The sequence below is a fragment of the Lytechinus variegatus genome, chromosome 10 (assembly GCF_018143015.1).
Source record: "Lytechinus variegatus isolate NC3 chromosome 10, Lvar_3.0, whole genome shotgun sequence".
Taxonomy (NCBI): domain Eukaryota; kingdom Metazoa; phylum Echinodermata; class Echinoidea; order Temnopleuroida; family Toxopneustidae; genus Lytechinus; species Lytechinus variegatus.
The window spans coordinates 8315870-8342395 of record NC_054749.1 but is presented as its reverse complement, the minus strand read 5'-3'; the positions used below and the strand labels follow the sequence as shown (position 1 = coordinate 8342395).

General features: G+C 38.9%; 1 protein-coding gene and 1 long non-coding RNA gene across 2 annotated transcripts in view; both read right to left on the bottom strand.

The window, feature by feature from the left end:
• Positions 1–798: 798 nt before the first annotated feature.
• LOC121423177 overlaps positions 799–26526 on the bottom strand; it is a 44945-nt gene continuing 19217 nt past the window's right edge. The window contains exons 7-16 of the mRNA XM_041618488.1: positions 25957–26070; positions 25129–25236; positions 23470–23565; positions 15997–16101; positions 15007–15123; positions 13042–13239; positions 10322–10502; positions 4261–4544; positions 2063–2205; positions 799–1243 (exon numbers count right to left, since the gene is read on the bottom strand). Of these exons, the coding sequence (XP_041474422.1) occupies positions 1082–1243; positions 2063–2205; positions 4261–4544; positions 10322–10502; positions 13042–13239; positions 15007–15123; positions 15997–16101; positions 23470–23565; positions 25129–25236; positions 25957–26070 (1508 nt within the window). The 3' untranslated portion in view covers positions 799–1081. The remainder of the gene's footprint in view (positions 1244–2062; positions 2206–4260; positions 4545–10321; positions 10503–13041; positions 13240–15006; positions 15124–15996; positions 16102–23469; positions 23566–25128; positions 25237–25956; positions 26071–26526) is intronic.
• Positions 19171–21824, bottom strand: LOC121423179. The gene is made up of 2 exons (XR_005971246.1): positions 20596–21824; positions 19171–20477 (listed from the first exon to the last, which is right to left on the bottom strand). It is a non-coding gene; the product is annotated as an uncharacterized LOC121423179 (long non-coding RNA).

The following is a 26526-nucleotide window of genomic DNA, read 5'->3' as shown; positions in this document are numbered from 1 at the left end:
AATCATACCAACGCATTATGTGTTTTATACTAATGTGACGTGGACCCTTGTTAATTATTTGGTAAAATATCTTCATTCTGTAACCTTACTGGTCATTATATTGTAATGACCGCTACCAGCTTGTGAGTAAATGTACAAAATAGGCAAATTAAATTCTTGGTCAAATGTGGGCGCAATCAATCCTAATAATCCACTTTGTCGTCTTATCAACATTGTGAAGTGAATGTACACAAACAAGTAAGAGAACTCAAAGGACATGTCTACCAAAACAAAGAGTTGATTTGAATAAAAGAAAAAAGAAACAAGTATAACACTGAAGTTTAATAAAAAAAAAAATCGGAGGCAAAATAAGAAAGTTATGACATTTAAAATTTTCCCTCAATATCACAAAACAGTTATATGCACATCTTAGTCTGTCATGCAAATGAGCAGACTGGTGACGTCACCCACTCACTATTTATTTTGTTTTTTATTACATATGAAAGATGAAAAGTTCTAATTTTCTCCTCATTTATCATATGAAACAATATTTCATTCCTCCCTGAACATGTGAAATAAACATTATTTTAGCAGCTTATGGTGGAGTCAAGTTGGTCCTTATTGTGAAATCTGTAAAAATTGAAATATTGTATAATCAAACAACAAAAAACAAAAGAAACAATGAGTGAGAGACAACATTGACTCTCTCCTTTGCATATCACTTAGTTTGGCATATACATGTAGCTGCTTTGTGAAAAACAAGCAAAAATTTAAAATGTCACAAATTTCTTTTTTTACATCCGATTTTGATGAAATTTGCAGTGTTATGCTTGTTTTATTTTTCTCGTATGATTCAAATCAACATTTTTCTGGGGTGGACTTGACCCTATGTTATTAGATGACAGCAACAGTATAGTCCTAACTTCCTCATCAGTTCTGGGTTCCTTTACACAACGATTCAAAATGATCATACAATTTATTATCATGATTAATTGTGTACTGTAGTCAATACAGTGAAAGTTTTAAAAAATTCTATGATATTACAATTGCAAAGTTTTTTGATCAAAGGTGATTTCCATTAAGAGGAATGCCATAGATTATTTCAGTTTTCAGTCATGTTATCTTGAATCCAGTTGATGAAGCTTGACACACGGGTGAATCCATTAGGAACGTATGGTGCACCACATTCACGAACCCAGCTAGAGATCCCAACCAGTGTCCAACGGCCATTGATCTCCTGGACGATAGGACCACCACTGTCACCCTGAAAAAAAGCATACAATTATGAGAGTAGCATATTTTAAGGGGTCCAAAAGTCTGTAATTTACAACCTAACATAAGTACACATGGTCAGTCTCATTCTTGCTGACAAAAGTAATGATGTATCCTCGTTTCCAGTGTCACGAGATCTGTTACGACTGGCCTTTTGTACCTGCTCACAAAAATTGTTTAGCCATCCAAATTTCTTAAACAATAGGAATGATTCCCAAAACTGAACTCAAGATCTGATAAGATCTGTCACAATCAATATATCATGGTCTAGTGGTAAAGACTTGTCTTTTGATCGGAGGGACATGGGTTTGATTCACAACATACTGTAGTGTGCTTTCGTTCAGAAAGAAATTTACCCACATTGTGCTGCACTTAACTAAGGTGAGCTGAATGGGTACCCAGTAGGAAGAAATTCCTCGAATGCCCGTCGAAGTATTTGCGCTAAAGTTAGGGTAATAGCATAATCATGCGTTAAGCAGGGCAAGTAAGGAGAACAGTTTTTGGAACTGAAGTGGCTACCCTGGGTAAAATATGATGTTATTATGATTATTATACTCCACAATTGAGACCCAGTTTCACTCGTGGCTTAAATCGTGAGAGTTGGAACTAATTATCCACAAAATCTTTACATCATCTGTGGCCCATTGCAGAAAGAGTTGCAATCGCAACTCTAAAAAATCATGTGCAACGTGATCTCCAACCAATCAACAGGGCACACTTGGGACCAGCAATTGATTTTTTGACATGCGTTTAAACGCAACTCTTTCTGCAACGGACCCCTGGAAACAAATTGATATGACACATAACTTACAGTGCAGACTCCCTGATAGCCAGTATGATACATGGTGCAAAACATGGTAGGTTCAACAGTCAAACCCAAAGGTGCGAGTCGATGACAGAAGTAGTTTGGTATGACTGGCATTCGGCCCTCTTGAAGGAGGTCAGGTTGACGAGCTACATGTATCAGAGAATTTAAGAAGTGTATTTTTTTTGCAGGAGTTCTGCATGTTATTCATAAATCTACAATAAATCAACATGTTCACATAATAACAATGATATAAATGAATACATTTTAAATGTGAAAATTGAAAAGATAAATAATACTGACAATGATTGATGATTAAATTATACATAAAGCATGCGATATAATAATTTTAGTCAAATAAAGGCACCAGCTATTATGAGCAGAAAAGTGCAAAACAATAGGAGCCAGAAGCCATCATGAAATATATTTTGACAAAATGATGTCACAAAATATAAAACATTGGAAAGTAGAAACTCTGTTTAGAAGAAAATAAAATCAATTGGTCAGGGGTTGTTTCACAATGATTTAAGTTTGACTAAAAATCAGTTTGAAATTCCAAGTTATGTATGGAATAATATATGGATAGCCACCCCCGAAACCAACAAAAAGATGCCCTAAATAAAAAAAATCCTAAGATTTGAAAATTGAAATGATACATAATTAGTCAAAATTATTTTTTATATATATGAGTCTCGAGAATCAACATACGTTTTAATTGCAGACGATACAAATGTCCTCTATTCCACAAAGACTTTGTCCCGACACTTAATTCAGAATGAAAGAAATTATCAATGTAGTTTAAAGCTTATAAACTCTCCCTAAATATAGGCAAAAAAAAATGTATTGGCAAAACAAATTTTATGTATTTTAAAAACATTCAAACTAAAAATATGCTCCTTAACAATAAACAGTTTGTATAAAAAAAATTACACTAAAAAAATCCTGAAAAATTATACATTTTTAATATCCTGAATATTTTTTGTACATTTTAACATTGGTACAGACCCATTTAAGGAAATGACGATATAACTGTCGAAAAATATTTGCGCTTTAATGAGCACCACTTACTTTTGAAAAGTTAGTGAAAAATTATTTGCGCAGAGCTCTGAAATAGTTACGCGAATAAAGGTAGACCTTAATCATGAAGAACATTTGGAATTTAGCTAGTAACATAGATTTGAAGATATCTTTTACCTTTTTAAAACTTGTTTCTTTGCCAAAACACATTAAAAAGTGCATTGCGCCCCAACCCATTCCCTCACACACCGAGTCCATCGTGACGATATTTGCTTTACACTGAGCTGTGTATTACATGAAATGGCTTAGGCTTGATTTTCATTTTGTTATTTATTGTCAAGCTTGGGAAAAGTGTGGAGAAACAAGTATTAATGAAAAATGAAATATAACCCCACTGTAAATGATAAAAACTTAGTGAAAAAAATGCTGGAGATGTCTGATAATAACTTTTATTCTGATTCAGTTATGTCCTCAGATCCAGCTGGCACAAAAAGGGTGAACGGTGTGCTCACTAAGTGTTGAAATTTTAATTTTGGTGGCAAAATTGTCATGACGAAAACCTCCATTTGAGAACACTATACCCCTGTTTCCCTCTTCATCAATTCTCTTCTCCACGTACAACAAAACCCTAACTGCCCCAAGCAAGCAATTTAAGTATCAAAACACCTGTTTCTTGACCTCGGTCCGAAGATAACACAACAGCCTCGCATATACAGTCACAGCAGGGGGCCACACACGATGGATGGCAACGTGTGTATTTCTGGTGGCATCCATGCAAACCATGCTGTCATTTTTATTCCCTTACTTTCCTTATTTCGAGGTCGATTTTCTTTGTTCGAAATTGAAAATGGACTAACATTGGATTTCTGAATACAATATGCCTTTGAAAACGTGATTAAATATCGTTTACAATAATTTCATTCCGAAGGTCCTACTACAGGCAAAGAAGTCTTACGTAATAGCAAAGCTGTTGTTTATCATTTCGTCCCTGGCTCGACGCTCATTAACTGGTCTGTGGAGATGAAATTGAGACAACAGGGATTACCTGGCCAAGAAGGGTTTATCAGGGCTTATTGAGATTTTCAAATGAAAATTGGCGTCTAGAACCGCAGTTTGCAATCTGAACTGCGGTCTTTCTCCAAACGGGGGTTTGACGTACTGCAATGAAAAAAAAATGGAACACATACTGTTTCTTTCGGTGAAGCTGCCCCATCCTGTGAATGTGACGTATTCTTCAGGCTTTGGTATAGATTCATCTGCTGAAGGAAGACATACAGGCTGCACCTCATTAGTCAAGTTGAGAGGGGTAACGAGCTTGAGGAGAGCAATATCATTAATTAGTCCTGAGCCATATAGACGATGCCTGATGACCTCCTGCACGTCTCGAGACTGTCCACTTTGATCAGTTGTAAAGTAAAGCAAGCTGCCAGCCTTGATAGTGTATGGGTTGTCATCAGTTGCATTAAAATCCCTGTAAATAATAATAAAATTTGCGACATTCAGAAAGTCCTTTAGCACAATTCTACTGGAGTGTTTAAACCCCTGAGGTGATGCAAGATAACACCTTTCATCTCACCTCAGTAGAAGGATTGAGGCACAGGCAGCGCACAATTCATGCTATTATACTGTTATGTGACTGATGTTTCACGAAGAAAAACCATACGGCAAAATGGAAGAATTCATAGCAAATGTTTCAGGTTATGTATCAGGATGGCTGTTGCCTTTATTCAAGTATAATCATGATGGCGATGTCATCCACATCGCTGTCGATACATGGAATATCCCGTGATACATTTGCGTCGATCACGTATGCTGAACTATGGCAAGCTAACTGGTACGATTCCCAACATCCCCCTTTTCATATGAAAGAATGATGCAAATGAATTCTTTTCCAGAAAATCAGTGTATAAAAATAATGCATGTACTTGACGCAATTTTCTAACTGACATGGAGTTGTAGCTATGATGTTTAAAATCAATAACGTTTTTTTCTCATCTATCCTTTCTTCCTTCTCTTCCTTTTCTTTTTATTGTTTTGTTTTGTAACTATAACAAAAATATTGTTTAAAACTTTGCGATTGCTTGCATGTCCACATACAAATCGACTCAACTGTTTACATCAAAATAAACATGGAAAACATAAAACACAATATGCATCAACTATTGCAGTTAAAGCAAAAAAACATATCCAAGATCAACTTGGATAATAAACACTAAAAAATTATCTTACAGTCCTTGAAACTTTTTTTTTTTTTTTTTTTCGCGATTGTTCTTTGTTTATTGTCCGCGGTTAATTGTTTCGTAGACGTCATTGTTCATATGTTCGCTGTTAATTATATTGTGAGCGTTCCAGGTAAATTTAAGACTGTCAATTTCTGTCTTTGTATTTACAGTTATTTGTCGTGTTTGATATTTTACGGCTGTACATAGTCCTTGTAACGACTTGGTGGCCTGATGGTTCGCGTGCGGGTGTGGGCTACTACCGGTGATGGCGTCGCTTGCTGTTGTTGCTCGTGTTGTTCTTCATCTCCGGGATTGTTGCACTGTGGGCCTGTTGTGTTCGTGGTAGGTTGAATGTCGGTCCACACATCTGGAGTCGCTGGCAAAGATTCATAGGTTGACTGAATGCGTTTGCGATTTCGACGGTAGAGCTGTTCATTGACTTTTACCACATAAGACCTTGGTGAAAGCTTTCTCATGCAAACACCTAGCTGCCATGTTGGTTTTCCTTTGTTGATCGCTAATTGAACTCTGACTGCTTGACCAACCTTCAAGTCTGGTAGCTCTTTTGTTGATTTGTCAAACTGTGTCTTTGCTTTCTTGCCTTTCTCTACCTTTTTTCGCTTAACTCCTGTCACTACTTTCGGCTCCAGCAGGTGTTGTGCTGTTGGCAGTGTTGTCTGTGTCCGACGTGACATCAATCTCTGGACAGGACTACTCTGCATTCCTTCGGTGGGGGTGTTTCTCCACTCTAAGATTGCTTTGTAGATATCCGTGCCTGACTTTGAGCACTTCTTCATGATGTTCTTGGCAATCTTTACAGCAGATTCTGCCTTCCCGTTGGATTGGGGGTGATGAGGCGAAGATGTGGTATGATGTATCTCCCACTCCTCCATGAAGCATTTGAACTCATCACTGGAGTACTGTGGACCATTGTCACTGATGACTTCCTTGGGAATGCCATGTCTGCTGAACTGTGATTTCAGGCATGTAATCACATCTGCACTTGTGGTCGACTGGAGCTCATCTACTTCCCAAAAGTCTGAGTAGTAATCTACCGTAATGAGATAATCTTTCCCATTCAGTGTGAAGAGGTCTGTGCCAAGTGTCTTCCAAGGTCGGTCTGGAACTTCGCGAGGAAGTAGTGGCTGTTTCGCCTGCTGTGCCTGATGTTCGTTGCAAACACTGCATTGTCGAACTACATCCCGTATCTCATGGTTCATTTTGGGCCAAAAGATTGTCTCTCTTGCTTTTCGCAGGCTAGATTCCATGCCTTGATGGCTGGCATGCACCCTTTGCAGTAGTTCGCCTCTGAGCCGCTTCGGTATGATGACTCTGTTGGCCTTGTAGAGAATACCATTGTGCGAAGTTATCTCATCGCGATAAGCCCAATACTCGCGTATTTCTACTGGTACAGTGTTTACTGTATCTGGCCAACCTTCGATCACGACTTGTTTGAGCACCTGTAGGATCTCATCCTTCTGGGTCATTTCTTCTACTTGCTTGAACCGTTTGTCTGTGAAGTTCACCGACTCTCTTGGATTGATTTCTTCAAATTCTTTTTGTCTTTGTTGGCTGACTGTGTAGATTTCGTAGTATCCTCCTTCTCCTTGGGTTTTCAGCGGTAGTGCTGCTCTTGACAACATGTCAGCCACATACATAAGCTTCCCTTGTTTGTATGTGACCTGGAGGTTGTACTTTTGCAATCTTAGTAGCATCCGCTGCAGACGCTTTGGGGCTGACAGCAATGGCTTCAGGAAGATAGACTGTAGAGGTTTGTGGTCTGATTCTACAGTTACTGTCTCCTTCCCAAATAGGTACTGATGAAAGTGTTCGCATGCGAATACTATCGCTAGACATTCTTTCTCTATTTGAGCATATCTTCGTTCTGTCTCCGTCAGAGCCCTAGATGCAAACGCAACTGGTTGTGACTTCTGCATGAGGGTTGCTCCTAGGCCCGTGTCACTGGCGTCACATTGGATTGTAACTTCTTCGTTCACGTCGTAGTACCGGAGTACTGGAGCTGTTGTCACCAACTTCTTTACTCTGCTGTAAGCTCTTTCCTGTGCCGGACCCCAGAACCACTTTACTTCTTTAAGTGTAAGTTGCCGCAGTGGTTCGCACTCTTCTGACAGATGTGGCAGGAACTTGGCAAGGTAATTGACGAAGCCTACAAAACGTTGAACCGTCTTTACATCTCGTGGCCTTTCCAGTTCCGCAACCGCTCTGATCTTCTCTGGGTCTGGGCAGAGTCCTTTGTCAGTAAGTACATGACCAATGTACCTGACTTCGGTCTGTTTCAGTTGGATCTTGGTTTTATTGAACTTGAGCCCAACTTGTCTTGCTCTCTCTAGAAGTCTCCTCAAGTTCTGGTCGTGATTGATGATCGCTTCCTCCATGGTTTCTCCACTTCCATAGACTAGGAGATCATCAACTATTGCCTCTACTCCTGGTAACCCTTGGACTACTTCATGTTGTCTTCTCTGGTATTCTTCTGGAGCAGTAGCAATGCCAAATGGCATCCTCAGCCATCGGTAGCGACCAAATGGCGTCCAGAACGTGGTCAGGAAACTACTCTCTTTATCCAACTTCACTTGCCAATATCCATCTTTGGCATCGAGGATCGTGAACACCTTGGCTTGTGACAATTGGGGTAGGATCTCTTCTATGGTAGGCATCGGATAATGTGATCTTTTCAGGGCTTTGTTTAGATCCTTTGGGTCTATGCAAATCCTCAGTTTCCCTGGTTTCTTCACTGCTACCATGCTGCTGATCCACTCAGTGGGAGTTGTCACCTTCTTTATGACTCCCTTCTCCTCAAGCTCACTTATCTTGTCTTTCAGGCTTGGTTTGAGTGCTGCTGGTACCCTCCGTGGCATGTGTTGTACCGGTTTCACTGTCTTGTCAGTCTCAAGGTGATATTCTCCAGGCAGACATCCCAGCCCTGTGAATACATCCTTGTATTCCTTCATTATCTGCTCCTTCGTCAGAGGCTGTTCTGTTGCTTGACTAAGGATCTCTATCCGCTCTGGGTTGTTTCTTGTGACTAACCCTAAGTCCTCGCTAGAGTCACCTGATAGGATTGGAACTTGACTTGATCCATCAACTATCTGAAATTGAAGCAGGTGTACTGGACCATTCTTGACCTGGACTTCTAGTGCTGTCTGTCCTTTTGGTTTGATTAGTTTTCCTTTGAATGGCTTCAGTCTGACCTTGCTGTGCTCCAGCCTTGGGTTTCCATCTTGTAGGACATCACATAAGTCAGTGTAGCTCAGTACATTGACTGTAGCACCTGTGTCAATCTGACTGTTCATCTCTTTTTTGTCAGATCCATTAGCTCGATATATGACATTTGCTCTCCATCGCTTACCATTGGATCCAACACTGCTTATCCTCTCTATGGTGTAGATGGATTCATCTGACAGGTCATCATCCTCATCATCAAGAGACCTCACTGGCTTCAGTCCTTTTGCCAAACATTTTTTTGAAAAATGATTGTTTTTCTTGCAATTGCCGCACTGCTTTCCCCACGCTGGGCAAGCGGTCTTCTCTCTCCTGTGTTCTCCACCACAGTACTTGCAATTCCGTATCATTTGTGCCTTCTGCTGTCCTTTGCTGTGGCTCTTCTCGTGACCGGAATTCGCCTTTCTTGGCTTCACATGCTTTTTGTACACTGCTTGCACTGATTCAGTATGAGTGCTGGCACTTTCGATGCTTTTGAGTTGTTGTTTAGTCACTTCTGCACTACGGCACACATCTATCATCTTTTGTAGCGTTAGATTTTCCCCACGCAGCAACCTCGCCCTTACGTCTGGATCATTGGTTCCTAGGACGATGCGGTCTCTGATCAAATCATCTCTTAGCGTGTCGAACTCGCAGGTTTCTGCCAAACTTCTCAGTGCTGTCACATACTGATCAATTGTCTCCCTCTCACCTTGATTTCTAGTATTGAACTGGTACCGTTCAAATATGACATTAGTCGTAGGATCAAAATGCTTCTTCATAGCATCAAGGATTTGTTTGGTTGTCGTTTTCTGACTCTCTTCTAGTGTAGTGTAGAGCTTATAGCATTCTTTCCCTATGAGTGATACTAAAGTTGCTACTCTCACTTTGTCTGGCTTCTTATCTAGCTCTAACGCAATTTCATAGTTTTCCCATTGCGACTGAAAAAACTTCCAATTTCCCCTCAAATCCCCCTTCATATCCATGGGTGATGGGACTGGAAAATTGCTTGATGCAGCCATCATTTATCACACTATAGTTCGAATTTATGCTTGAGTTTGTCAAAGTCTATAATCCTTCACCGTTTGCAAATCTTGGGCTAAAGTTTTTTGACCCGGCTCCCGTGCTGGTATGCACTCTTGGGTAAGAAAGGCTTCAGCGGCTCCTTCACTACGCTAACCCACTCGTCCGCGGGGGCGCGGCCAGGCCTTAGCAGGTCAACTTCTGCCCGCGAAATGCAATCAAATTCTACCGAACTTACTTGACATCTCGACGAACTTTGGCTTTCTTACAGGCTCGATGTGTTGTCAAATCATATGTCCGGTGATCCCACTTCTGACACCATGTTTCAGGTTATGTATCAGGATGGCTGTTGCCTTTATTCAAGTATAATCATGATGGCGATGTCATCCACATCGCTGTCGATACATGGAATGTCCCGTGATACATTTGCGTCGATCACGTATGCTGAACTATGGCAAGCTAACTGGTACGATTCCCAACAGCAAACAGTCTACATTTAGAAAAGAAATATGCGGTAAACCTCTTCCAAGTGCACAACAGAGATTAATTTGAACGATAATTTTTTTCCCACGAGGCATTGCAAGTTTTGCCATGTCCGCTGCAACTGATAAGTGGTGCACCATATTGTAAAACCACCAAATTAATGGACGGCCGCCATAATGGTACTAATTATGCAATAAATGTTTTCACAGCTTTCCTTTGAAAGCTGTCAATGTGTTGGTGGCATACGGCAGTAACTACAACAACAGCGATTAGAAAAACACAGAAAGCGTATTATACTTACACGCAGTGAGCCGCAGTGAGGATCCACTCTGGAGTGATAATGCTTCCTCCACAGAACTGACCGTTTGGCGTGTAGAGTGCAATCTGCCAAGGCCATTCCCCAAGCCCAGTCACATCCTCACCATGGGTGACCCGATGGATCTCAAGAGCTGGCCGCAATCCACAATCCTCAAATGGAATAACTGAAAATGAATATATTTCAAAATGAAATTACTTTTAACCCCAATAAGACATTTATTGCGATAAATCCGCTGCACATTAATTTCTAACCACGTCGCTAAATGACTTTTTACTTTCAAGTCTCGCACAACTTTTGAGATCAAAATTGTGACCGAAGGCTACGCGGTTCCACAATTATCCAACATTTCGTGTGTGCATGCACACCCAAAATTGCTCAAAAACGTGAATTTGTGTACAATCCCAATGCAAATAAAGTTTTCAGCCTAAATGAATGTATTATTATTTCTCATTTTACTGATTAAACTCAATGATTTCATCTCATTTGTGGTCAGAATAAAGTCCTTGATGATATCAATTAAAAATAACATTGATAAAAGTTGAAAAGAAAAAAATATATACTTAAAAAATTAAAAAAAAAACAATAAAAAACATGAAAATTGAATGTAATATTGAAATCTTTTAAAGTACATTTGTGAAGTACATTTGATCAGAATCCTATACAGTGCGTATCAAAAAAAGTTTACACTTTGAAAAAGACCTGGGAATTAAAAAATATACATGTGGGTAATTTTTTCATATATATTCTTGGGTTTGGGTCTCCTCTATCCAATGGAAGTAAAAGTTTTGACAGAATGTTACACTTGAGTGAGCACTGTCCATTTTTGTAAAGCTCACAGAAATCTGTTTGCGCAGAAATGCTTGTTTTCACGCTGTGTCAAGGGGAACGGGCGAAATCAAACTTACACTGTGAAACATTTCTCACACATTTCCCTTGCACTTTTAGTCATTTGAAATAAAACAGATACATTCAAGCATTTTATAGCAATTTTGCCCCCCAAATTGAAATTTCAACACTTAGTAAGCACAACCTTTACCCTTTTTGTGCCAGCTGGATCTGAGGACATAACTGAATCTGAACAAAAGTTTATATCAGACATCTCCAGCATTTTTTTTTCCACTAAGTTTGTATCATTTGTGGTTTACATTTCATTTTTCATTTAATACTTGTTTCTCCACACTTTTCCAAAGCTTGACAATGATTAACAAAATGAAAATGAAGCCTAAACCATTTCATGTAAATCACAGCTCAGTGTAAAGCAAATATCATCACGATGGCCTTGGTGTATGGGGGAGTGAGTGGGGCTCAATGCACACTCCGAAGTGTTTTGGGCAAGGAAACAACTAAAAAGGGTAAAAGATATCCTCAAAACAATTTTACTAGCTAAATTCCACGTGTTCTTCATGATTAAGATCTACTTTTATTCGCATAACTATTTCAAAGTTCTGCGCAAATCAATTTTCACTAACTTTGCAAAAGTAAGTGGTGCTCACTCAAGCGGAAATATTTTTCGACATTTATATCGTCATTTGCTTATATGGATCTGTACCAATGTCAAAATGTGGAAAAATCTTCAGAATATTACAAATATATAATTTTACAGGAATTTTTCTAAGTGTAAACTTTTTTTTAAAAAGGAATGTATAGTCTGAATTTCTTTTATGGGGGGATTTTAGGGGCCTTTATTTATTTAGAGTAACTCTTGCTTTTATGCATAAATTAGCATAATTAATTAGAAATGAAATTTTTCAAAGAATTTTAATTTTTCAAAGAATTTGATTTTTTTTTACAATTTTGTAGATTATGTCATGGGCAATGCAGGTGCCAATTTTCATCGTGATCACACAATCGACTGCTGAGATTATATAGGGGGGGGGGGGCTGAATCAGACTCCTCCCTACCCCCCCTCCCTTCTTCTTAGGCATTGAAATAGCCGTCTTTTGAGGGTAATGTAGTAGGGCTTTGTGAAACAATATGAGATTTGTAAAAGTGGTTAAATTTTTATGGAATTTATGCAATATTAAGGAATTTATCCAATCTTTAGACATATGTCATATTTCATGGAATGCCATCTTTAGAAAACTTGACATCCTTAGAACGGGCTTAACTAAAAAAATACATCTTTAGAAATGAGTATTTAGGAACACCATATCAAGTGAAATTAAAGCAAAATACTTACCATTGTGAAGTCATAAAGTTTGAGCCAAATAATGCAAAATTTATGCATCCATCTGTGCGCAGAATGTATGACCGCGTGTATCACATTTGTAAACTGTACGCAAGCTAGACTTAAAGTCTGGTAGGTGGTTTGATTAGATTTAAGCAAAATACTTAGCCAAAAATTACAATTACATACCAAAGATGGATTACTTGAGCAAAATACAAAGTAATACTTAAATGAATTGAATACTGTCTGTTTTCTTTGACATTCTTTGGCAGATGTAGAACAATGTTGTGTCTTCGGAGAAAAAGACAGAACAGGGAACCAATCCTCATGTGACCAATAGGGATTGCTATTATACAAGTGGCAACCTTACAGGGTCCCATTTCATAAAGAATTGTTCTAACAACAATTGAAAATTTTGTATAAAAAGTTTGCTATTAGCCAGTCATATTGAACAATTTCAGTAGCTTAAAACTGAAATAACAGGTTTTATGAAACAGACCCCTGATATATGATACACAGAAAGAGTGATGCTTACAGGAGGGTGGCAGCGTTTGTTCTGGTGGACTCGGTGAATTGGTCGGAACTACAATAGGTGGTATGGTGTAATTGAGAGACCGTGGACAACCCACAAGCTCATCGCTGCCATCATTACAGTCACTTTCGGAATCACACACAGAAGACATAGCCAAGCACTTGGAAAAATCTTGGCACTGGAAGTAGTTTCCATCGCATACTAGAAAAAAAGGAAGAAATCAAAAATTGATTATGACATAAAGAAAATGCAACATACTGATAGCCTATTCTCACACCGTTTTCTTCACCCCACAGTACTGTTAACCCAATGTTATCCTTAGCCCTGGACTAAATGTGGGACTAACTTTCCATTGAACACCACCTATATATCACAGGGATTAAGGAAAATTTTGTAACTTCTGAAGGTTTCCATGGCAAAGAAGAATAGTGTAGTAGATTTGACGGTACACCATGTATCTTTCTCTGACTGGCTAGATAAGTCACATGACATCCAATCTAGCCAATCAGAGACATGTACCCTGCAAAGTGCCATGCATACGGCACTTCAACAGAGTATATAAGGCCTGCTTTTATAAACTTTTCTCATTCTCCTGAGGACGACAAGAACACACTTGTCTAAACATGGGTGGTCCTTTTCAGGACTAACACTTGCCCAAGAAAGATACATGGTGTACTGTGAAACCTACTTAACTAAGGGATATTTTGCCTGTGAAAAAGGATATGATAGTAATAATGCTAACGATAACACATTTTTGGGACAAAGTAAGACAAAGTAATAAAATGTATGGTAGTGACCAATCACATCTCAACACAGTAGCGGACCGTGACCCGGAGGAGACAAAGCATTGGGGGGGCACAGCATTGTTCACAGACAATGCAGTGCCCCCCCCCAATGCTTTGTCTCCTCCGGTATGCCACTGGCTGTACAGATGGGAAGGAGCTGCAGAGTATTTGTACTGCTTGCATGACTCATTTCTGAAACTTCTGTAATGCTTTCCCTCATCATTTTTTATGTAGTTTGAGATAGATGGGACATTTGATTTAGCTTTCTGTTCATTCTTGTGTTTGCTCTTGATAAGTGTTAGGCAAAAATATTGAGCAAGTTATTATTCAGCAACACGTTGACATTATGTAGTACTGAATACTTTTTGAAATAATAGCTAATCAATACATGTATATGGCGCTCATATCTGTACATTATAATGAAAGATAATAGGGGAATACGAACAGTCTCTCTCAAAAAACATGAAATTGCAAGATTTTTAATCAAAATGCAGAATAGTACAAACAATATAAAAGCTTGTTACAATACTTGTCTGGTTGGTTGTGCTGCAAACAGAAATAGACTCCTCCCAGCCTGTCAATACAGGGTTAAGTAGCGATACCATAAAAACAGAGATATGAAAGATTTCTAACAAACACTCTTATGTAATTTCACACAGTGGAGACTGAAAGACTGTATTAGGTATGACACATAGGTGACTTGACACTTGCTCCTGCGGCAATTACTATAAGTACTCAGGGTTTTATTCTAAGATGTAGGGTTAGGTTTGCAATAACTTAGGAAAGGGTACTTACTCCAGCGTTGAAGTTATAGTTATTCAATTTGCATGTGGAATTTATAGGAGAGCAATTATCACTGGAACAAAATTCATGGAACCAAGATATATTTAATAATAATAATTGGCAGTTATATAGCGCTTTATCAATCTACGACTGCTCAAAGCACTTCACAATCATCATTACCCGGTCACTGGATTCATAGCATTTCAAGCAACCTGTTCGGTGCACACTTGCTATTTCAAACCAACCACAATGACGGTTGTTTCTGGGTGTGAGTGGCAATGTGTGGATTGATGCCTTGCCGAAGGACGCTAGGCCATGGTGGGATTCGAACACACGACCCTCTGATCACAAGGCGAGAGTAAGAACCGCTACACCACGGCACTTCCACCCCTCTATTTACCTCGGCATTTATCTTCAAGTTCATCTGATCCATCAGTACAGTCATCCTTGCCGTCACAAAGAGTCCAGAATGGTGTACATTCCCCGTTGTCGCATTGGATTTCAGAACTCTTGCATACTAGAAACACATGAATAAAAATTATATCAATAATTAGATTCCAATTACACAGCAGGGGCTCATTGCAGAATTACTACTATGGTACCTTTGCCGTCCAATGGTAAATATGGTGACGATGATCAACGACCAATCAAAATCAAGGAATCCATGCAAGTTACAACAATGGTATGCAACAGGGCTTAGGAGGTGTTTCACAAAGACTTAAGCGTGACTTAAGGTTGCACTTAAATTCGCACTTGCATCCAATGTAAAAGGCATCACCGAATAACAAGTCATAGTGGCTAACCTTTCAATATAGAGAACAGAAATAACTCTCCGGTAATTTTATTATTTTTTTCTTAAAAATCACCACCCCCTCTGAGAGAATTGAACCCATGCAAGCCTCATACTGGAATGACATGACTCTCATGGCCCGCTTAAATTGACTTAAAGACGTGTATTCTTAAATCAGGTTCAATTCTAACTCTGGTCTAAAATTGTGGTTTTACTGTGGATAGCTAATTGTAACACAAATGTCTAACAGAACAGGTTCTTTTAAAGCTTATTATTAAAATTGAGTTGTTTGATATCACCTCTGCCTGGGAGGCAAAAGCGGACTGAATCATTATAACCTGAAGGTCTCTCCTGACAAGTAAAAAGTTATTCATATCCTTCATAACTTTCTGGGATTAATGACTGAATATATTGTCCTTGCCACAATGGTGAAAGAGCACAGTGAACATACAAAACACAATTTTTCAAAATTTTGACCTTTTTCACCTTCCAATAATTTCAGCACAGCATTAGTTGACAAAAAACTTGACATGTATCGGAATATTGGCTATGGCCACAGGCCTTCTTAAACCCGAAGAACATGCAAAAATAGAAACTTACTGCAGTTGGCTTCATCCGCCCCATTGGCACAGTTAACTTCTTCATTGCAAACGTCATTCACAGGGATACACCTTTCTCCACAGTCAAACTGGTTTGAAGCACACACTGATATGAGCAAGGAATGTGCAGATAATGAACAGAATGCTCAGTAGTGAGCATATTATTTACTAACAAGCTATACTTACCTATACCATCTCATCAAATTGCTATTCGTTACCCTGACTCGAATAGCCACATAAAAACTCCCCGAAAGAGGCTAACTGCAATCAGATAGCCTGGGAAACCCGTCACGGGACGAGACCCATAAAACCCCCTCGCCACATATAAGCCTCCTCTTTCGTTGCCAAGGAGGGGCGAGGTCTGCTGGGGAGGACGGGAGGGGAGCTATAGGTAAGTATAGCTTGTTAGTAAATAATATGCTCACTACTGAGCATTCTGATTTACTACACTGCGCTATACTTACCTATACCATCTCATCAAATTGCTAGAATAGCACGGAAAAACTGGAGGAGGGGCAGAAACGAGACCCTTTCCAGACAAGTAGGCAAAACAATGATAAAGAAACTGATTTACTATAAAATTGAGTAGTCTCCCAACTGGAGAAGCTACTCTTGTAATAAAGGGATAAGAATCATCAACCACGTTAATGAAATATATCAACTGGAAATAGCCTTGGAAAAATTAGGACAAGACAAGAACCGCCAAGGCAAAACCTGTGTCTTGGCTATTACATCAAATAAGTAATAAGATACAAGATATTGAATAGGTCCAATAGGATGCCTGGAGGATCTCCTCCAAAGAGGTACCCTGAAAAGTGCCCAAGATGCTGCTATGCCCCGTGAATCGTGGGCTCTAAAGGATCCTGATAAAATGGCATTTTCTCCATCTGACCTGATCCCCTGCACTAACCTTCGAGAAATTGTAATTGGATTAACAGGGCTGTGAGGTTCTATTGAACTAATGAACAGTTGGTGGGAAGTGCGAATGTACTTTAATCAATGTACCACTTTAAGGCACGTACGGGACAACATAACAAAGGCCATATCGGCCAATCGGCCCATATCGGCCAATCAATCAATCAATCAATAACCTATCTTCGGAAACTGACGAGAGACTGTAAAATCACATTGTTCACCCCAGGACTTGAACCTGGGACTCCAAGGACGCTAGTCAAGTGCGTTATCCATTCAGCCATGATATCCCCCTTGGAAGAACATCACCGGATTTAGGGGTTTCTATTTCTTAGCTAGGAAATCAGGTCTAGGGATCAAGCGGACTCTGTCCTTCTCCCAACGAATATGACCCGGTCTCACCGTGGTGTATGAAGCAAACTACGTCTTAGACTTGAAGCTATAGTCAACAAGAAGGCTGTCTTAATGGAAAGATCAAGAAGGGAGCAATTATGGGTTTAAAGGGGAATTTGGCTAGGGCACCGAAGGACTCTTGGCAGGTTCCAATTGGGGAAGAGTCTTCGGCTGGGAGGAATCTGTTAAGAAGGATCTTGTTAGTCTGGTAAGGACAGCTGAATTGAGGTAGTTTCCCTATTATAGAAGCCTGAATGAATGGCTGCTATGGTTGACCAGTAACCCCTTATAAAAGAGACTGATAAACCTTCATCAAATAATAAAGGAAATAAATCTGCTATCTGACTTACGAGGCAGAAATTGGATCAATTTGTAAACTGCCACACCATCTGAAGTATCTCTGGAGTCTAGAATCATGAGTGTTCTAATTATGATGTATATTCATGCATTCATTGTTTTCTTAAAATTTCAATGAGCTTCTCTTGTTTACAAATGACATTATGCAAATTTCCTGTAGAAAAAATTTTACGACACTGATGGATTTCAATATAGTTACGATGAATTGGACGATTGATTGGATCAATCGTAACTCTTTGTAAGACAGGGCCCTGGTTTGAGAACAAACCTGTCATATCATAAGATATAACCTTTCTGGTGGAATCCCTAACAAATCTAGAATTGTCTTTTCTATCCTTTTCAAATAGTTATTTTGGATGGAGACCTCTTTACACAGCACTTGCTCAACCCTTTTGATAGTTGTTGGATTGCTGCAAGGTCCATAGGGACTAATTGATATCATACGAGGGCTTCATGATCAAACCAATGACATTTGCATATTAATGAATATCGTACAGATGATGTGGAGCGTTGTGGCCCTGTGGATTAGTCTTCCAACTTTTTTTTTTTTTTTTATCCACATTGCGCAGCACTCAATCCAAGAGAGATGAATGGGTACCTGGCAGGACTTTATTCCTCGAAAACCCAGGGTAATAATATCCAGGTCTTTGGACATAATGTGATATGTGCTAAACAAGAACTGATTTATTATCATTAACCAATTCCTGATGAAAGTTGCAGGCAAAATATATGAGATACCATATTGGCCTTCAATTTGATGTAGGCAAAAAATTGACCACCCCTTGTACACTTTCAGAACCAGTTAGTTGGATCAGTTGGTAGAATGTACTTCTCACAAACAGGTGTGGGGGGTATTTGCTACCACCCTGTTCGGCGTTCAACATTTAGAGTACAGAGCCTCATCGGTCTGGAGCTGCACAGTGGCTGCCGGGCTCACAATAAATTGGGTAAAGAGAATTATGGAATATTTCTAAACTCAGATTTCTATTACGAACATTAAAATATTATCTTAATCACAATCCCTGATTGAGAACTCTGGGATTGTATGGGAATCTTTATCATTGGAACACACAGTAGATTTATGTCATAAATATTTCCAAGGAGAAGCTGATATCATTGTGGCAAGTGTGGTAGAAACTGATGGACAATAGCAGCAATTCTTAAGGGTTCACTACCCTCAGGCCTTGGTTTGAGATCTCAAGACTGTCTGAGCATCCAAAGACCACTCCATAAACCACATCTACAAGTTACTTCTGTCATTGCTTTGTAAGCCAAAAATAGTGTAGATATACACCTCAGATGCCACAAAATTATCAAGAATATTACTAGGTCTACATTCTATACAAGTGAACGCAACTTTGTAAGTAACCCAAGTTTGGCAAGTTTTACCATTATGCCTGTATGATTTGCCTGGTATGATAACCTCATCCATCACCACTATTTCCTCCTTTCTACGTTCTTCTGATATGAAAGGGTAGTTTTTTTTTTTTTTTTTTTTTTTGGCACATGAACACCTCAATATTACATATTGCTGAGGACTTGGAACAGATTTCAAATAATGAAAAGTAAAGGCAAAGAAATAGTCTTCTCCCTACTGCTTGTGGGGAAGGGTTAGTGTTAGATTGTCATAAGTCCCGGTTATGAGTGGGGGCCCTGAAATATGGTGCATTGAAAGAACGCCTGGCGGCCCCGTCCCCCACCATGAGGATTCCTATGACTTTCCCAGCGGCCCCTTTCATTCCTGGCGTCGCTACCAGAGCAAGGGAAGAGGGGGATGACCTTTTAAGTTCATTATAGGTCTAGGGTATGGAGCTAGAGCTAGCGTATGGAGGTCTCTGGTCTGGGCCTGGCCCTGGACTAGGGCCTGGCGGACTAGGTCTACTCGAGGAGAGCTAATAAAAAGTCTTGTCAGCTGTGGTGTTGGCTGAAAAAGACTTGTGCAATACTTCATGAAAGTGTCCATAAACAAGTCCTTACCTTCGCAAGGAAGCTTATTGAGAATGAGAAGTCCAGCTCAGTAGCTGCCCCTTTCTCAATCATCTTGAGAGCATCTAGTCTTTAGCCCTCCTTGCCCTTGTGCATAGCAGTGTTGATTGCTGCTTGCTCATACTGGAGATCAGCGATTTTGTGACTCTAGCAATAAGTTCTTGTCATTGGTAGAGACTCAGTCCAAGCCGCTCAGCTTCACTACGAGCGGATATCAGATACCCCTCGTAGTACATCGCGAAAACCATACCGCTCCGGGCGGCCACGTCCAGCGCTGCAACTGTAAGCTGATAGTCGGCTGAGTGGTAACCAGTGCCGCGGCGAGGGTTACGGCCCGATCTAGTCTTCCTCGCTCCCGCATCTCCGACACGGAAAGCAACGTCCGGGGCCGAAGGGATGCACACAAAATCCTCAAAGTCTTGAGCGGCAAACCGATAAAGTTCGAGACTTCTTTACTGATGGGTATAGGCCGAGAGTGTTGCTTATCTGGGAGCGGACGTCCCGAAAGCAGGATCTATATACGGAACGTCCATCTTGATCGCAGACGGACGAGTTCAGGCGGAAGATTGACTTCTCTCTCGCTCATTATTCGCTAGCTACGTACGTATACGCTACTGGTATACTGTTTTCGGCCCGAAGATGAGGGCAGTATTTAAAAGGCATGTTCCCACTAGTCGGAGTATCACGTTTGAGTAAGCCAGAACTCTCTCGTACCCCTAATGGTGAATCTCTTCGATCGAATCCCATTTGCTGGGCAGCTTTCAGGGAATGCAAGGAGCTGCTACACTGTTAGAAAATTTATCCTTAAAATAAAAGAAGTTCCTGCAGCAGAGTCTCGAGAACACCTGTAATCTTAGCGAATTGCGTAATCTTACAGGAAATTGGTATTTGGTGTATGGAAACTTACATATTTCCTTGAATAAAACACCCTTTTTCCCTTTTTTAAACAGACCTGTTCTGTTGAATTGCAGAAAGGTTCCTGTTTAATGAATTTACAGAATGATTCTGTTATTGCTTTCTGCATAATCTTCTGTTTATTTTCTGTAAAATCACGTTTTTTTTTTTTTTTTACAGTGTATAAGGATTTGATGGGGGAAATCGCCCCCAATCTCTTTTAATGAATTGGGTCGGTGGTAATCGAATTCCGAATCAGATTCTCCCACGATGGAAAACTCCTATTATCTACGGCTAGTACGAGGCGAGTTATCATTAGCCCCAACTCCGCGATCTGTATGAGGCGATCTAGGCCTCTCTCTCTACGTCTAGAGCATTGAATTATGGTCTAGAATGAGTCGAGTTTTCATTAGCTCATTGTCTCGGGCGGCTTGGGGTCGGGATGGGTCGATTGCAGCACCCGATGGGGGAGGATCGCCTGCAAGGCTTCCAAGATCCAACTACTACAATTGTTAATAATTTCTCTTAATTATTATTATTTTAAACCGCATGTACGTAGAATAGATCTTAATTCCACAGCACTGTATGAACTTCTGCACAATTCTACAAGTACGATGATACACCAACCTGGTGGACTGTACTATAGATAACTGATGATGACCCGTCTCGGCGGGGTCTGGCAATGAATGGACTGACCGGTCACAATCCCGGGCCAGTCGAAGCTTCTTATAAAATATAGGGGTTGTAGTGGGTCGTTAACTCGAGCCTGATTGTCATTAGAACACGAGTGGTCATCGCGAGGCTTCTTCTTGCCCGCCCTATACTCTTTGATGAGGAGTTACCCCGATCGGAAGGAGTGTAAACAGCCTCTTCCGATTTATCCGTACCCTTGTCTACCTCCCGCCTAAGGGGCTGGGTGTCTGATTGTGTAGTGTCATTAGCCGGCGTTGTCTTGGCCGGGTTATAAGTGTTAGACTTCTTATTCTTCGGCTTTATCTTGGCCGCCTTATCATCGTGCTGTTATTTCTTCTCGGCTTTGTCTTGACCGAGATAATGGCCCTCGGCTTTATCTTGACCGAGTTGATCTCCCCTTTTTATTGAGATCTTTAGGGTTGGAAAATAATAATGTTTATTTCATCAGACATCGTGATTCATAAAAAAAATTGCGCGGTGGCTAAACGTTTCGAGTGTACTCAACGACGTCGCGGTAACGAAAGAGGAGGCTTATATGTGGCGAGGGGGTTTTATGGGTCTCGTCCCGTGACGGGTTTCCCAGGCTATCTGATTGCAGTTAGCCTCTTTCGGGGAGTTTTTTACCGGTGGCTATTCGAGTCAGGGTAACGAATAGCAATTTGATGAGATGGTATAGGTAAGTATAGCGCAGTGTAGTAAATAAGAACCTTTAACAAATTAAGGAGAGAGTTATTTTAATACAGTCCTTGCCTCTTCTTCTTTGGGTATATGCCCCATCGCAAGATTTTCAAAGAATGACATTCATCCTTCATTTTAAGATGATGACTATTATTATAAAGATTGGTTACCAACCACAATCATCGTTGTTAGATTACCATCAATCGGTTGAATGACAAAAACCACTATTAATGCATTGCAACAATCCTGTCATTAATGTTATATACCTGAACAGTAATTCTGTATTCAAAAAATATATGAATATGAATCAAATGGTTGACAAGTTTAAGATATACAGATATTGGAACTTGACACTCTTCATGTGTTAACCCTAAAAAGACGGGGGGGGGGCTGATTCAACCCCCCCTTGATATTTTTTGCGATAAATCCGCCGCACAAATTTTTTTGACCGCGTCGCTCACTGACTTTTTACTTTCAAGTCTTGCGCAACTTTTGAGACCAAAATTGTGACCCCCGGGTATGCGGTTCAAAAATTACGCAACATTTCGTAAGTGCATGCAGACCCAAAATCACTCAAGAACTTGAATTTGTGTACAAATCCAATGCGAATAGTGTTCTTAGCCAAAATTCATAAATGTATCATTATTTTTCCTTTTACTGCTTAAAATCAATTAATTTTTTTATCTTTTTTATGGTCAAAATAAAGTCCCCGACAATTTCCATTGAAAAAACAATAAAAAACAAAAAGTCAAAAAACAGAAATACATAAGAAATTTAGAAAACAATAGAATACATAAGAAAATCAATGTGATTTTGAAATTTTTTTAAAATCAATTTGATCAGATGCATATCTGGAGTATGTGAAACAACAAAAAAATAGCATTTCAGGGGCATTATTTTATTAATTAGAGCAAATTTCTGATTTTATGCATAAATTAGCATAATTAATGAGACATGAGATTTTTTGCAGAATTTGATGTTAAAGTTTTGTAGATAATGCCATGGGTAACATGTGTGCCAATTTTCGTCGCGATCGTGCGATCGACATCCGAGATCATAAGGGGGGGCTGAATCAGCCCCCCCCCCCCCAGTCTTCTTAGGTGTCGAAATAGCCCAGTCTATTTAGGGTTGAAAATGAGAAAATTCCCAAATATTAGAAATGACACAAATCATATCCTTGTCATTTTTTACAAGATCTTCAAAAATATCCTTCATTTTCTGAGGAAGTGAAGATAATAATGTTTTCTATCAATGATTTTTGTAGGGGGTCCGATTATTCCAGAATACTCCAAAATCTTGTTACAGCAAGGGTTGATAAGTATTCATGAACGACTAATTAAGTCCCCATACTAATTAAATCCCACATTAATCAAGTTTCTGTAATAATTAAGTTCCTGAATGAATAAAGTCCCGGTTCTAATAAATTCCATGTGAAATTCTCATACTCATTTAGTACTCATACTTATTAAGTTCCCTGTACTAAGTAATTCCTAATAAAGTCCCTACACAAATTACGTCTCATGCTAATCAAGTCCCCATACTAATTAGTCCCCATACTTACCACAGTCCGGAGGTTCGTCTGTATAATCTCCACAGTCGTTGTGTCCATCGCATATGAACCTTTCATTCACAATGTTACCATTATCACAGACAAAGGCTATCAGAAAACAAAGTGGCTAAAAGTCAGTAATTACTGAGAAACAAGAATTAAAACCCTAAGGTCACATCTATAATAATAATGGTGTTTCATGTTTTAAGTCAAACTTCATACAGTAGTTATTTATATGGATGGATGCTATGATATAGAAACAAGGGATCAACATAATAATGATAATAATCATACCTGCTTATATACCGGGTGTCTAAAAAAAGTTGACACGGAACAAATCCCTAATTTAAGGAAAAATATGTCATTAACTTACTATTATTATATATGATTATAGCAAATTAAGACATGGCTGCAATGAATGATCCAGATGCCAATGATGTTGTATTCATACAAGGGTAACATCACAATCTATTTCAGAATACCTTTTCAATAATATATCATAAAATTGTTAAATAAACACACTTTTTAGTTATAATTCTCAAATTAATTTCATTGAAAAGGGGTTCGCAAATATGTTTACATATGGATTCATTCATTGCAGTCTTACTTTGGCGCAAATCAAGATTTACATCACTGCAAAGAATACCTATTGGTTATTCAAGCGTGAAGACATACAATATAAATATGGTATCAAATTATTTGACAAAATATACTCTTTCCAGCCACATATAATGATAATGCATTCAAGACATTTCCCTTGAATAGGGAATTGTGAGGTGTCATTTTTTTTTTACTCTCACAGTATAGCAGCTGTTATATTTACACATAATTAAAAAATTACATGTATGATTAAATTCACATTTGTACTGGAGAGCAAGCATGCATGTGAAGACTTATAAAATTGAAATGTATTTTATGTTTCAACAAAGGCATTAATTTCTATATTTTGATTATGAACTAAAATAATTTGCATTTGGCTTGAGTTTTGATTGACTACACTTTATATGCAACTTTTTCAATAACAAAAGTTTATTTGTAAGAAACAGTAAATGAGAAAAATAAAGAAAATGGAGATAATAGGTCCGCAGGTAAATCATTAAAATCATCAAAATAGTATTGATTTCATTGTGGTTCAACTCAATACAGAGTATCTTATTTCAATTCATTGACTGTGCTGCATAATTGCTGACTTTTTACTTGTACATGTAAGTCTTGGGCAAATTATAATAATTATAACGATAATGTAGCAAATTGCTGTAACAAATTGCAAGTATCTTTTCTAATTGACACTTATTAAATATTACCATTTGTCAAATTAACTTCAATAGCAGCATGAAAAAAATAAATAATTTATCAGTGATAAACTTTACTGAACCTCATGGGTAAGGATTCTGTTTGATGCAAAAGAGGAAGACCTATCTCTATAGAAACTTGCCGGACAATCCAGGTCAAATTACATTTAGCTACTGCATGCTCACACACCACTGCACTGGGAGAGCATTTCAAGAACAGTCAAGTCAAGAATTTCCATTGACTAATATGGTGTCAGCCAATCAGAAGCCAGAGATTTCTAGTAGATTATAACATAAGTCAGTGAATATCTCTAATTATTTGTTTCATGAAATGCTCCCCATAGTGCAGACACAAAATAATATGCGTGTGTATACTCACTGCATCCGCTTTCATCATCGTCACAGTCCTGTCTACCATTACAAAAGTACATCCGGTGCAAACAGGTGTTGAGGGGACCACATCTTATTTCTTTGATACTAGGACAATCTGTGCAATTCAACCAGCAAGTAATACCTTCATACTAATTCAGGGACAGATCCAAGGGTGGATACAGGGGGGGGGGGCGGAGGTGGGTGCGAGGGATGCGCACGCCACCTCTATATTTTCAGAATCACCCATTGAACAAATTAATAAAACTTAATGCACAACAAGTGGAATACCTCTGGCGATCTCTCCTGCATCACGCAATTCAATATGACAGCAGCGATGACTTTGAAAACTACTATAACTCCCACAAAAAGTTCAGTGATACTTGGTTACTCTTATGTCCACGTATTATGAACTGGACCAATACACTTACAGAGATATGATGGTGACATGATATCATGCAATGCTTGTGGTAATGGAAATCTATCAAGACTTGCTACAGAATTTTTCGCTTTCATTTATGAATTCATATTCAAACATGTAATTATTGATTCAGTGAATTGATTCATTTACTTGTGTGTTTGTTAATTTTTAATTATTCACTTATTTAATTTACTCATTTATTTATCAATTTATTCATTCACTTACTTCTTTTTCTTTCTTTCTTTCTTACTTTTTTTCTTACTTACTGAGTTACTTATTTCATATATTTCTCACTTTTTTCTTGGGGAAGGGGGGAGTCAAAATTCTATGCGAGGTCTTACATCTGTCTGTAGTGAGATAGAATGTCTGTTCATATCTTAAGTGATATTTTGGCTTTATGTCCAACAAAGCACTTACCACAATCTTCATCGGCTCCATCAAAACAATCATGGATTCCATCACAGCTGCTTGTCTCATTGTAACAGCCATGGAAAATACCTCCACATGAGAGTTCACTAGATGGACATTGCACTGAAAGAAAACATATACATGTAACATATACCATGGCACTTGAGGATCAAGCTAAAACTATTCACATCAAAGGAACATCAGAAGTACCCTTTTCATTCCCGAGTGTAAATAGTTTTAGCTTGATCTGGGAATAAGTCATACCCCTTCTACCTGTCTCATTCGTAAACACATCATATAAAAAATATAAAGGAAAAAACTTAATGACTAATTTCAACCCTAACTTTTTTGATATGCTGATTGCTTGGCAGGCAGACCGTGGACCATTTGAGCAATTTGAACAAAAAATTGACTGTTTGACCATTAGATGTCCTTTCACCTCATCATCCTCAACAACACACATGTGGTATTACTCAAGGATCATCTGAAACAAGTGAGATCAAAACGCAGCCGAAAAAAAACAAATTACACAAAAACTTCAAAAAAGGGATGGACATGGCCTCACATCATATGACCTTT